This window comes from Canis aureus, chromosome 2, assembly GCF_053574225.1.
Source record: "Canis aureus isolate CA01 chromosome 2, VMU_Caureus_v.1.0, whole genome shotgun sequence".
Taxonomy (NCBI): Eukaryota; Metazoa; Chordata; class Mammalia; order Carnivora; family Canidae; genus Canis; species Canis aureus.
The window spans coordinates 27,633,345-27,646,684 of record NC_135612.1 but is presented as its reverse complement, the minus strand read 5'-3'; the positions used below and the strand labels follow the sequence as shown (position 1 = coordinate 27,646,684).

Here is a 13,340-nt window from a genome sequence, read left to right as displayed (position 1 = left end):
CCCTCTCTCTCTCCTTCCACCTCTCATGCTGCTCACCCACTCCCTATTTATAAAGGAAATAAAATAAAATCTTTAAAAAAATAGATTAGGGAATAAATTTATTGAGAGAGATAGAGAGCACGTGTGTGCAAGCAGGGGGGGGGGTGGAGGGAGAGGGAGGGAGAAAATCTCAAGTAGACTCTATGCTGAGCACAGAGCCTGACCTCATGACCCTGAGATCATGACCTGAGCCAAAATCAAGAGTCAGCATCCAACTGATTGAGCTACCCAGGTACCTCTAAGGCTTGTATCTTTTTAAAAGAACAGTTACCAAGTAAAGGTTTAGCCAGCCCAGTTTATTCCAGAAAATGCTTACTTAATTGTCCAAATTTTGAAGGTAAGATATTATGGCACAGTCTCAGAAAATAATGGAATTTGGCACAAGATGTTTTTGCCATTTTTGGTAGGCAATTATTATTTTTTTAGATTTTATTTATTCATTCATGAGAGACAGAGAGAGAGGCAGAGATATAGGCAAAGGGAGAAGCTCTTTGGGGAGCCTGATGCAGGAGTCGATCCCAGGACCCTGGTTATCATATACCCTGAGCCGAAGGCAGACACCCAACATCTAAGCCACCCAGGTGTCCTTTGATAGGCAATTACACAAACAAAAAAGTGAAGCTTTTCAGATGTTTATTGAGGGGTTGCCCATTAAATTTTTCTTAACTTGGCGTTGATTGAAGGAAGATATGTAGCTTCAAAACTGTTGGCAAATATCAATTGGAAAATGTTTTTAGGAATTATGTCATTACAGATTTGGTTATTAGAGGCTCCAAATAAGATACAACCTTAAAAAGTAATAAAGATGTCTTCTTCATATTAAAAACAAGTAGCAGTTAGTATTGATAATACCTTCCCCAAATGCTTTGAAAATTAGATGTTACATTGTATCAGTTAAATTGGTTTTCCATGGATTTAGGTTGTAATTCCTTTGGCTTTTGGATTGGTCTTTATGTGTTTTCTAATATGTTAGCTTAAATTCTTCCCACCCATATCCTGTCCTAAGTAACACATATTATTCTTAAATATGTATGCATGGGAGAACTCCCTTTAAAAAAAAAATTCTTTGATGAAATTTTTCTTTTTTTTTTTTTTTTTTGATGAAATTTTTCTTAAGCAGAGGAGTTTTCTGTAATGTTAATGATTATAAAAAATGGGGATTTTTGATGGTTAAATGCAATTTTTATTTGTAGTGTCTTTTGAACCCTAAATTTTTTTTTTTTTTTTTTTTTTAGTTTAGATTTCTCATTCAGTTTTCCCCTAGTATGTATGACATGGCCCTTTTTGTATGACTATAAAAAAGAATAGTGGAGCTAAGAGGAGACTGGTCAAATTGTTGGTCCAAAAACATTTCACTATTTTAGTAGAGTAGGTATCAAAACTCTTCAGTGTTAATCTACAGTTGCTAATCGTTTCTTTTAATTATTGAACAAAATAAAAATTTTTAAAGTTTCAGTTTTAAACTTAAGGTAAGAAGATGATTTTTATTTCAGCATCAGTTCATAAACTGAATGCTTACTGTGCTATGTCATAGACGACAAAATTAGTAAGCTTTCAGAGCTGAATCTATTCAACAGTGACCCATTTTTCTTTTCCTTTTCATTTGAATTTAGGTTCTACATTTTTGTTTAGCCAGAAAATAAGATTGAAATTCTACTATTTAAAATACTGTCCTAAGTCCAGTTTTACACTTAGCAAGTAAAAGACAAAGGGTAGTAGAGGCAGTACCTTTGCCTCTTCCGTCTGCCTTCAGTCTTTATTATAAATTGAGACTTCTTTCCTAACTCCCCCTAGTCTTAGAGACAAATTAGATTTGTCTAAATCTAGGAGACTACTTGAGTCTCCTAAAGTAATACTAAATCTGCTAGAAGTATAAGGGAAAGACCCAGTTTAGGAGTGCCAGCTTTACAAACTGTGGTTGGAATAGAATTGTCTTCTGAGAGAAAAGTAATCACTTCTTGGTATTTAAAAATTATGGATAGGGGCGCCTGGGTGGCTCAGCGTTTGAGTGTCTGCCTTTGGCTCGGGGCATGATCCCAGGATCTGGAGTCGAGTCCCACATTGGGCTCCCTGCATGAAGCCTGCTTCTCCCTCTGCCTGCATCTCTGCCTCTCTCTCTCTCTGTGTCTCTCATGAATAAATAAATAAAATCTTTTAAAAAATTATGGATAGAATTGTAGGTAATAGGACAAGGGAGAGCATTTTTTATTTTCTTGCTCCTTTATTTTTACTAATGATTTTTGAGGATTACCTTTAAATAGATGCACTACTATGCTTCTCTGTATTACAACTTAGTTGTTTGGGGAGCCTCTGTTTTTTAAAGTTGGATTACTAATTGAATTGGTATCCATAAATGCAAGGTTAATTTGTTAGGTGTTTGGGAACCTTAAGAAGAACTGTCATGCCTTACCTAGTTGCTTTATTTATTTATTTTTAAATTTATTTATTCATGAGAGAGAGAGAGAGAGAGGCAGAGACACAGGCAGAGGGAGAAGCAGGCTCCATGCAGGGAGCCCGACGTGGGACTCGATTCTTTGACTCCAGTCACACCCTGGGCCGAAGGCGGCACTAAACTGCTGAGCCACGCAGGCTGCCCTACCTGGTTGCTTAAAAAAAAAAAAAAAAAAAAAATCTATTATTACTCTGGTGGCAAAGGGGAATGTAGAAAACATGTCGTAAGGGCAACTGTGCAAATTACCTTAAAGAGAAAGTTTTCTAACATTTGAATATGTATTACCTGAGAATCTCTGTAGTTCATTTAGTATGTTTTAGAGCCAGAACTTGCTTCTAATAGAGGAAGGATCAGATACGAAAATGAATGGCATAGAGTAGGCAAAAAGAGTTAAGTACCCAATAGTATTCTTTCTAATTGTGTTGTTTGGGTGTGGATTACAAGCAAATGTTAACCCTCCTTTATGAATATTGTGATAAAAGTTTGCTGAATATCACTTGCTGGTTTGTTTCCTATCTTTCTTCTTTCCCCTGCCCTCTTTGTCTTTTCAAGTTCAATTCATGTTGAATGTCTTGTCTTCTCTTCCCATTAAGATACAAAATACAAGAATGAAATAAAATTTTAAAAATCTTAAAATTGGTTTAAGTACTATTCATGTATTAGTCTCTTTTATGGCCTATAAGAGAAATTTAAGTGGCAGGTAGAAAATGCTCTTACCTTGATCTTAATACAGCCCTTATAAAGTACAACTGCTTTTTGTAGAAGCAATTAAGAAGGAGGTACATTTATAAAGAAATCTGTATGTTATGTGATGAAATCTTGGTATGTACAGTAAGGATTTATTTATGAGTTAGAAAATCTTTTTGGTACTGCAGGGATCCACTTGATTAAATTGAGCGATATGCCTCAGCTGTGGTTTAGAGTGTCAGTAGTTTTTTGGATACTTTCTGGCATACTCCATACACTGGTGAAATGTTAAGTGGAAGAAAATCTTCTAATTTCCAAACTGCCAACATAAAGATTTCTTCTCTCTTCTTAAGAGAGCATTAGATCAGGATTTGTAAAGTTTTTAGTGTGTGTTTTAAGTAGCTTTATATTTCCTGCTTTTTCTTTTTGACAGGAATCTTTTAGTCCGGCTATACAGCTGCACCTTGTACATCAAGCTCCATGTAATGTTCCTCCTTACCTCTCGAAGAATGAATCAAATCTTGGGGACCTCTTACTGGGCTTTCTTAAATATTATGCTACGGAATTTGAGTAAGTGAACTTCAAATAGTGTTTATTCATTTACATATGTAAATGCTGCACTTTTGGTCAGAAGCTATATTTGTTCATTTCAGTGCTATGATCTTGTGCGGAAATGTGTGGTTTATAAAACTTAGTATCTAATTAATTATTAGAAACTAAATAGATTTTATATTCCTATCTAATGAAAAATTATAGTTCAGTGAGCTCAGTTTTAGTTGATTTCAATAGTGATCCCATTTTATGTTTAGCTCCCTGTTTCCATAGTAGGACTGGAATAAATGTTTGTGTGAGCCTTGTGTAGGTGCTGTATAGTTTGAAACATCTGTTTTTAGGAAGTTAAGATTTATAGTAAAAACTACAGCTAAGATTAACTTGATACCTAAATAGTTGTGTTTGTATATAAAAACCAAGGAAAACTCCTTTCCTTTTTTCTTCTGAGGGTATTATGTAAACAAGGAACACTAAAGTGTATAATCAGGCTGGACTTAACTGAATGTTTAAGAGAATTTTTAGTCCAGATTGAGTGAGTTAGGGATTGCTGGTCTTCTGATCAATTTTGAAAAGCTTGAAGGGGATGAGGGGAGAAGAGAAAGGACTTAGGAGTTTTACAAAGTTAGAGGAGGAGGGTACAGTAACCATTTTGAAAAGATTTGGGGAGAGGGAATCATAATAGTATTTATGATAAATAAATATTACTAGGTGAGAAAAACTGTTCCAAAGAGATTATATGTGTCATCTTATTTACATAATAGCCGTATGATATGGTATTATATCAAGTGCATTTTACCAGTGAAGCATATATAGAGGTGAAGAAACTTGCCCTAAGATCACACAGCTGCAAAATTCATACTCTTAACTATAATACCTTACTGCAGTGTTGGTATTGCCTTACTTGCTATGATGGAGTAGATCTGAAGAAACCTGACTCAGATGTTTTGAAACATAGGGCATGAAAGAAGTAATTCCTCAAAGCAAAGCTTTCACCAGATTGTGTCTGTTTTGTTTACAGTTGGGTCTCCAGTACCTAGCCTAGTGCTGAGAGTAGGTACTTGAAAAATTCCTGCTATAAATAATTTTGAAGCAGAGGGTAAAATTATAGACATGTTGCAAAGATCCTTAAGATGACTTAAAAATTACTGAATCAAGTTAAGAAAAGGAGTAGGAAAAGTGCTGGTGCAAAGTAGTTCAATAAGAATGAAGTTATAATAATCAGCATTAAAGATGACTAGGACCAGAGTGTAAGTCCAGAGAACAAGGATGAAAAGGAAGGAGCCTTCATTCATAAGATGAGAAAAGATTTAAGACTATATGAGATATGGAACATAACAGACTATAAAGGTTATTCTAGAGTTAAGATTTATAAAATGTTGCAATAACAATAGCTGATGTTTAGTGAGTATTTACTTAGTTATTGTGAGTGATTCCTATGTATTACCTCATTTAATCCTCATAGTAACCCCTTGTGAGGCCTAGGGAATTTGTGTCCTTGAAACTTCCCCCCCATGGCAGTAGTCTCAGCTCTGATTTGAAAACCACATTCTTAATTGTTAGAATATATTGGCATCGTCTTTTTTTTTTTTTAATCATAAATTTAGTGAAGTTTGCAGAGAGGGAAAATGATTCATAGAAAAAAGGTATTTTTCTGCCATGTATAGTTTAGGATTAGAGCATCGAGATACCAATGACTTGAAAGTCAGCTGTTTTGCTGGACTGAAACAAGATGGTAGATGAACAGGTTTGTGTTAGTTTCATGTTAACAGAAACTAGCTGGTTGTGCCAAATGATACTGGCTAGGATGCTGAAACTTCGAAAGAGGTTTTGAACTTTTGGATACATTTGTTATCACGATGATGCATGATTTAGGAGACATAAATCTTCTTTCATAATATAGTGCATTTGTCAAATGTATTGTTATTTCATACCAGATATCTTCATAAATTTGACTGTAGGGAACACTGCCAGGAATGTAGTCATGGCAATGAACTAGGTGCTATGCAAAGGAATTCTGGCAGCTGTTAGAAATGTTTGTAAGGATTTCTTCTAAACTTTGAGATATGCAATTAAAAATTCTCTTTACCTGAAGACAGAATTAAGTGCCTATTGAGGGATGCTTGAGTATGTGGAATAAATGTTGCAGAAATTTTGTATGGCCATTTAAAAATTACTAAGATTTTCTTATCTACTTTACTCACAGCTTTCTCCTAAACCTTACTGCTGAAAAAAAATTTTTTTAAATATTGTATTTATTCATAGAGAGAGAGGCAGGAATACAGGCAGAGGGAGAAGCAGGCTCCATGCAGGGAGCCTGGCATGGGACTTTATCCCGGGTCTCCAAGATCACACCCCAGGCTGCAGGTGGCGCTAAACTGCTGCGCCACCAATGCTGCCCGCTGCTGAAAATTCTTAAAATGAAGCTAGGCTGCTAAAACTGTACCTGGGACAGGGAACTGACCAAAAAGTAGGATCAGGTTGCTCAGAGAATCTAGGAAAAAATAAAGTCAGAATGTAATAATTTTGTATTTTAACAAAATAAAACAAAAATTTAAGTTTAAAATATCTTACAGACTCTAAGTGCTAGAGATTCTGGGAACCTTGTAAGTTTACCTATTTTGTAATTCTGTTTATTCCCTGGATATTTATTTAATCACATCCATTACTACTAGTCTTATCTCTTGAGTTAAAAATCCATACCTACATATTTGAATACATTTTTTTGAATACATTTTTTTAAGAAGGAAATTACAAAGCCCCAATTTTTCTGTCTCCTTTCTTACTCTCATTTTTCCCTCTCATTTAATTTATAGATCTGTGAGTTCCTACTACATATCAAGCTGTTTCTCTGTGCACCGGGCATATGGCAGTTAACAAAATAGGCACAAATCTTTGTCTTCATGGAGCTTACGTTGTAGTATGTATTGTAGTATGGAGAGATAGACCATAAACAAATAAAAAGTATAGTATGTTAGTATTAAGTGGAGAAAAATAAAAGCAAAAAAGGTTCTGATATATGCAGTTTTTGCAATTATAATACCTGCATTGCAATTTAATACTTAGCATGGTGAGAGAAAAGTCCCCTGGAAAGGTGACCTTTTAATAAAGACCTGTATGAGAGGAATGTGTGAGTTATGTATTTATGGAGAAGAACTTTTTAAACAAAAGGAAAAGGAGGTGCAAAGACAAAGACCCTAATGTGGGGGTTTGCCTAACATCTTCAAGGAACAGCAGAGGCCAGTGTGACTGGAAGAGAATGGAAGAAAATGCTGTCAAAGAGAATTAAGAAAGTCCATGTCATGTAGGCCATCTAATCTGGTTAATTTGGGTGACTTTGGCTTTTCCTCTGGGTGACGTGGGATACCCTGGAGAGGTTTTGGTAGAGAAATGATGTAATCTGCTTTGATTTGTCACAGGTAAGAATAGACTAAAGGGAGCCAAGAGCAGAAGGAAAGAGATTACTCAGGATATTACAATAATCTAAGAGAAAGGATGTAGCTTGGATAAAGATGGTTACAGTGGAAGTGGATAAGAAGTGGCCAGATTGCACTTGTATATTGATTTGCAACAGATTAGATGTAGCTGAGAGTCAAAAATGATTTCTAAGTTTTTGGCCCAAGCAACTGAAACAATGGAGTTGCCATTGGGTATGATGGGGAGAGCAAAGGAGGGGTGTTCTTGATTTTAAGATTTTGTACGATTGACAAAATATTTAGGTGGAGGTATTGAGTAGATAGTTGGATATACAAATCTAGAGTTCAGGAGAGAGGCATGGTTAGTGTTATATATTTGGGAGTTGTCAACAGGTAAATGGTATTTACAGCTATGATCTGTTTGAGAAAACCAAGGAAATATAGATAGGAAAAAGGCCCAATGTTAAGGGATTTATAGGAAATACATAAGATACAGGAATATGTTAAATGACACAGTAAAGAGAGAGAAATTCAAAATGTAGATATTCTTTGAAAAATGATCCTACTCTCTTAAAACGTCAATGCCATTAAAAAAAAATAAGTGTGAGAACTTTTCCAAGTTAAAGAGCTGAAACCATCAAATACAAGAACCTTGATTGTAATCTGATTAGGGTGGAGGAATTATGAAAGGCATTTGAGTTACTTTTAATTTCTAGATGCTGTTGGTGTTATAAAGGAAATGGCCTTATTCTTAGGAGATACATGCCAAAGAATAAAGAAATGAAGTTTCCTGATATCCACAGCTAAACAAATAGTTCGGTTCAAAACATGCACATGTACACAAGCAAATGTGTGAAATGTTAACAACTCTTGAATTGTTTTTGAGTTTTATGCATTTCAGTTTTTCTCTTTGAAAAATTTCATAATACAGGGATGCCTGGGTGGCTCAACAGTTGAGTGTCTGCCCTCGGCTCTGGTCGTTATCCCTTGGTCCTTGGAAGGAGCCTGCTTCTCCCTCTGCCTGTGTCTCTGCCTGTTTCTCTGTCTCTCTCATAGATAAATAAATAAAATCTTTAAAAAAATTTCATAATACAAAAATGAAATAAAAATGAGGTAGGGGTAAGAAGGAACTAATTTATGTCAAAAAGGAAGGATCATCGAGATAGAAGGAAAGCCAATAGAATGTGTTGTCTTATAATCCAAAGGGGGGAAAATGTCTCAAAGGGGACGGAGTGATTATCTATGTCACATTTTTTGATAGATCAAGTACGAGATGAGAACTGAAAGCTGACCATTGGAACTTTGGTCCACATGGATGGAGGCCCTGGACCCCACAGGGGGTCCAGGGCCCAGCTAGTTTCTGTTAAAAAATAGGGATAAAAAGCATCATTGGTGTGGGCCCCGAAGCAGACAGGGAAGAATTAAATACAGATAGGGTAGTGCATAGACACTAGTAAGATGTAGAGTTTATATACTCTATTGTGAATTTAAAGGTCAGCATGGTTGCTTATTTTTTCTCCATGCCATGTTGAGCTGGAGGAGAAAGGATTGAAATAGACAAAAACTTAATTATGAATGTATTTCAACCAACTAAGTTCAGTGCACCAAGAAGGGTAAGAGAGTTGAGAGGGAGATATGTAAGCAAATGATATTAATAACTGGCCATGGACAGAATATATTAAATTCAGTCTTGAAAATGTGGGCACAGGGATGCATGTAGGACATCCAGGTGGCAGTTTCTTTTTTAGATTTATTTATTTATTTATTCATGAGAGACAGAGAGGGAGAGAGGCAGAGACACAGGCAGAGGGAGAAGAAGGCTCATGCAGGGAGCCTGACATGGGACTCAATCCCAGGTCTCCAGGATCAGGCCCTGGGCTCAAGGTGGCGCCAAACCGCTGGGCCACCGGGGCTGCCCTAGGTGGCAGTTTCTAATTGTTAGTTGCAACAATTGTCCTAGAGCTTAGTAACAAGGTCAGAGCTGGAGAAAAGAATTGGGAAAGAAACTGCAGATTGTTAGAGTTTTGGAGGGTTGCTGTAGCATTAGAAGAGGATCGGAAGAGGCAGGGTCCTGATGAATGCCAGTATTTAAGGGGTTAGGGAGAAGAACGGGTCAGGCAGAAGAAAAAGCAAAACAAAACTCTGGAATTAAAGCAGAATTTTCTGTTTGCTTACAAGGTTTGAAATCCCTGACAAAATTTTCTTTTTGCTTCCCAGCCCTTAATAATAAAATAAAATTATATATATTTGTTCACTTAATTTTACTAGTCTTGCTTAGTATCTATCAGTATAGCCACACCATTCAGACCTGTAATTTTGTCTTTATTTGTTGGACGTGAATTTTTGTTTGTAATGTTCCAATGTAAGCGAAGTATTTCGAAAAAAATACTTTGTCACGGAAAGAATGGCTAGAAGAGAGTTAATAGATCAGTAGTTCATTATCGTTACTGAAAAAAAGAAGCAAGCATCTTACCAATGTAGAGTTGGTAAACTCAGTTTTATATTCGAGAGATTATCATATATTATCAAATCTATTTTAGATTAAATTAAACCCTGTATCCGCTATTCTGTACTTTTCTGATACATTCCTTTTCTATAGACTGTGTCTTTTTTTATTTTTAAAGATTTGATTTATTTATTCATGAGAGATACAGAGAGAGAGAGGGAGAGACACAGGCAGAGGGAGAAACAGACAGGGAGCCGGCTGCAGAACTCGATCTCAGGACCCTGGGATCACAACCTGAGCCAAAGGCTCAATCAACCACTGAGCCACCCAGGCGTCCCTAGACTGTATCTTATTTTACATTTCAATTACTGAGTGACAATGATAGATTTTTACATGGCAACCGATTTATGGTAGAAAAATAGGTATGGGGAAGCCTGGGTGGCTCAGTGGTTGAGCGTTTGCCTTTGGCTCAAGGCGTGATCCCAGGGTCCTGGGATGGAGTCCCGCATCAGGCTCCCCAGAGGGAACCTGCTTCTCCCTCCATCTGTGTCTCTACTTCTCTCTCTGTGTTTCTCATGAATAAATAAATAAAATCTTTAAAAGAAAAAAAGGAAAAATAGGTATGATAAAAGGCTTAGAGTCTGTTTTAAAGAAAGATTTAGGGAAAATGTTTCTAAATTGCCATTTGAATTCTACATTTAAATTCACCTCTAAGGGGGATCCCTGGGTGGCTCAGTGGTTTAGTGCCTTCCTTCTGCCCAGGGTGTGATCCTGGAGTACCAGGATCAAGTCCCACATCGGGCTCCAAAACATGGAGCCTGCTTCTTCCTCTGCCTGTGTCTCTGCCTCTCTCTCTCTTTCATAAACAAATAAATAAATAAATCTAAGAAAAAAAAAATAAATTCACCTCTAAGAGTAAAAACAGTACATAAGTTATATATCAGGTTTTATGATTTCAAATATTTAATAGTTAAGTATTTAAAAGTGCTTTGAAAATGTAATAGATTGAATCAGTCTAAATAATAGTGATTTAAAATATTTTTTTCTTTATGAAGTACTTCAGATGATACAGCCACTTAAATAACTGCATTATTTGGGTTGGTTAAAGTGAATATTGGTATATTACATATGTTTCTCTGACACAATTCAGAACCAGGTATTGGCATGTGATGTAAATTCAGGGTTGGATTTCATACAAGTATGGTAGTGAGGAGAGTTCCTTTGATTTAAGAAAGTACAGATTGTAATTTAACAGCAGGATAAAGTATTCCAATATTCTTAACTTGTCTGAAAGTAAAAAAAAAAAAAAATCAGTCTATCCCCTCCCCCCCCCCCTTTTTTTTAAAGATTTATGGGCAGCCTGGGTGGCTCAACGGTTTAGCACCGCCTTCAGCCCAGGGCTTGATCCTGGAGATCCGGATCGAGTCCCATGTTGGGCTCCTTGCATGGAGTCTGCTTCTCCCTCTGCCTGTGTCTCTGCCTCTCTCTCTCTCTCTCTCTCTCTCCATTTCTCATGAATAAATAAGTAAAATCTTTTTTTTTAAAAAAAAGATTTATTTGTTTGAGAGAGAGAGCATGAGTTAGTGGGGAAAGGGAGAAGCAGGCTCTCTGCCTGAGCCTGGAGTGAGCTCGATGTGGGGCTTGATCCCAGGATCCTGGGATCATGACCCAAGTCAAAGGTAGATGCTTAACAGACTGAACCACCCAGGAGCCCCTCAGTCTGTCCTTTTTTTTAACATAATGTTTCTAATTTTAATTTTATTACAGATTCAACTGTTCTGTAAGTTCAATGAGAAACTGTAGTCTCAGGAAAAAAGTTCATTTTATTAGTGAAATAGATCTTATATGGTATAAAGTATAATTCTACAGTAATCATGTTTGGTTCAGGCTTGTGGTTATATAATTCTCCCCTTTACATTGCTATTTTATTGTTATTATTTATTTATTAATTAATTTAAGTAATCTCTACCCCAGGGTGAGGCCTAAACTCATGATTCTGAGGTCAGGAGTTGCATATTCTACATATCCACTAAGCTAGCCAGGTGCCCCTACATTGTTATTTGTAAAAAATTTTGGAAACATTTGGACCAACAGAACACTGTACTTCTTTTCTGTTTGGAGTTTATACTAATGGAGCTGCTATACATGAAATATCTAAAACATGTTACTGTAGTTAATACTGTTTCTCTTTGATAACCCACTTAGTTTTTTAAAAGCATAAATTCTGTTATGTATTCTTAAAGAACTTAAAGCTGTCTTTGCAAAGTATTTCTAAATTGTACTCATAAGAAAAAAAAATAGAAAATCATACTTTCAGTTATCAAATTTCACAAGATGCAATTTTTTTTGGCATTTTTAACATAGAGATTAATCAGTTTTCCAGCAACAAATGCCATATTGGACCCTCATTTATATTCTTAGGAATTGTTTTTATCTGATAAATAGAAGAAGGATAGAATAGTGCTAGAATTGGAAGGTCCCAAACCTTGGTCTTTCTATTGTAACTGAAATGGTGGACAAAGCTAAATATGGCTTGGAAAAAAAAGATATCAACTATTTTCCAAACTCATTTATCTCTTGCATACAACCTGAATAGTCATATGTTTTAGAATGTTCCTTGAGAAAAAGAAAATTGTACTTGTGCAGAATTATTATAATTGTAAAGAAATTTTTAAAAAACAGCATATAAGGTTAGTACATACTAAAGACTGGACAATTTACCTTTAGACATGCTGATAGAAAATTATTTTACTTGAATACAAATGTACTGTTAATAGCTACATTTGACATACAGCAATAACAGCATTTTTTTGTAGAGTATTAATTTTTCCTAAAACAGTATCTACTGGCTTCTCTTGGATAATTATAAAATTTTCTCCCAAATCACACAAATGGATATACAGTAAACAAAAATTATTTAATGATATCAGAAAGCAACACAATTTACATTTCTCTTAACAAATAAGAAATCCTTACTGAGGTGCTAACAATGAACAAAATTTTTACATTTTTTGCCTTACACTTTATTTTTCATATTACTTCATTTATTCAGTAAATATGTATTGAATGCCCACTTTGTCCTAAGCAACTATTTGAACAGTGAAAAAAATACATAAATCACCAGTATCCTGGAGCTTCCATTCTGCTTGAGGAAGACACACAATAAACAATAACATACTAAGTAAGCAAATGATTAGAAGAAGTGCTTTGGAGAAAAAAGGAGAAGGGGAAATGGGGATTGTGGGACTGAAAGTCAAGGCAAGTTTCAGTATTTTGTGAGAAAATTAGAGTGGGGCTAGGAAAAATTAAGAAAAGAGTTAACACAATTATGGTTTTCTTTTTGTAGCTGGAACAGTCAAATGATTTCAGTTCGTGAAGCCAAAGCCATTCCCAGGCCTGATGGTATTGAGTGGAGAAATAAATACATCTGTGTAGAAGGTATATTTCCCACAACTACTTATTTGCCATCCAGTTATCACTGTGGTACTGAGAATTACTTAAATCCAGTTTGTATTTCAGTTAAAAGTAATAAATGTACATTCTGGCTTGCAAGTCCATTCATTCATTCATTCATTCATACATTCATTTTTGTTGCAAGTCATTTAGTGATAAAAATTTTCCTTTTTTTCTTCCAACTTTTTATTTAAATTCCACTTAAGATATAGTGTAATATCAGTTTCAGGTGTAGAAGTTAATGATTCAGTGTTTCCATACAACACCTGCTGCTCATCACAAGCACCCTCCTTAATCC

At 35.6% G+C, this 13,340-nt stretch overlaps 1 protein-coding gene across 2 annotated transcripts in view; it reads left to right on the top strand.

The window, feature by feature from the left end:
- Positions 1-13,340, top strand: part of TENT2 (terminal nucleotidyltransferase 2) — a 62,758-nt gene that overhangs the window by 41,750 nt on the left and 7,668 nt on the right. For both annotated transcript variants that reach the window (XM_077866949.1, XM_077866955.1), the window contains exons 12-13: positions 3,612-3,748; positions 12,936-13,027. In XM_077866949.1, the coding sequence (XP_077723075.1) occupies positions 3,612-3,748; positions 12,936-13,027 (229 nt within the window). The remainder of the gene's footprint in view (positions 1-3,611; positions 3,749-12,935; positions 13,028-13,340) is intronic.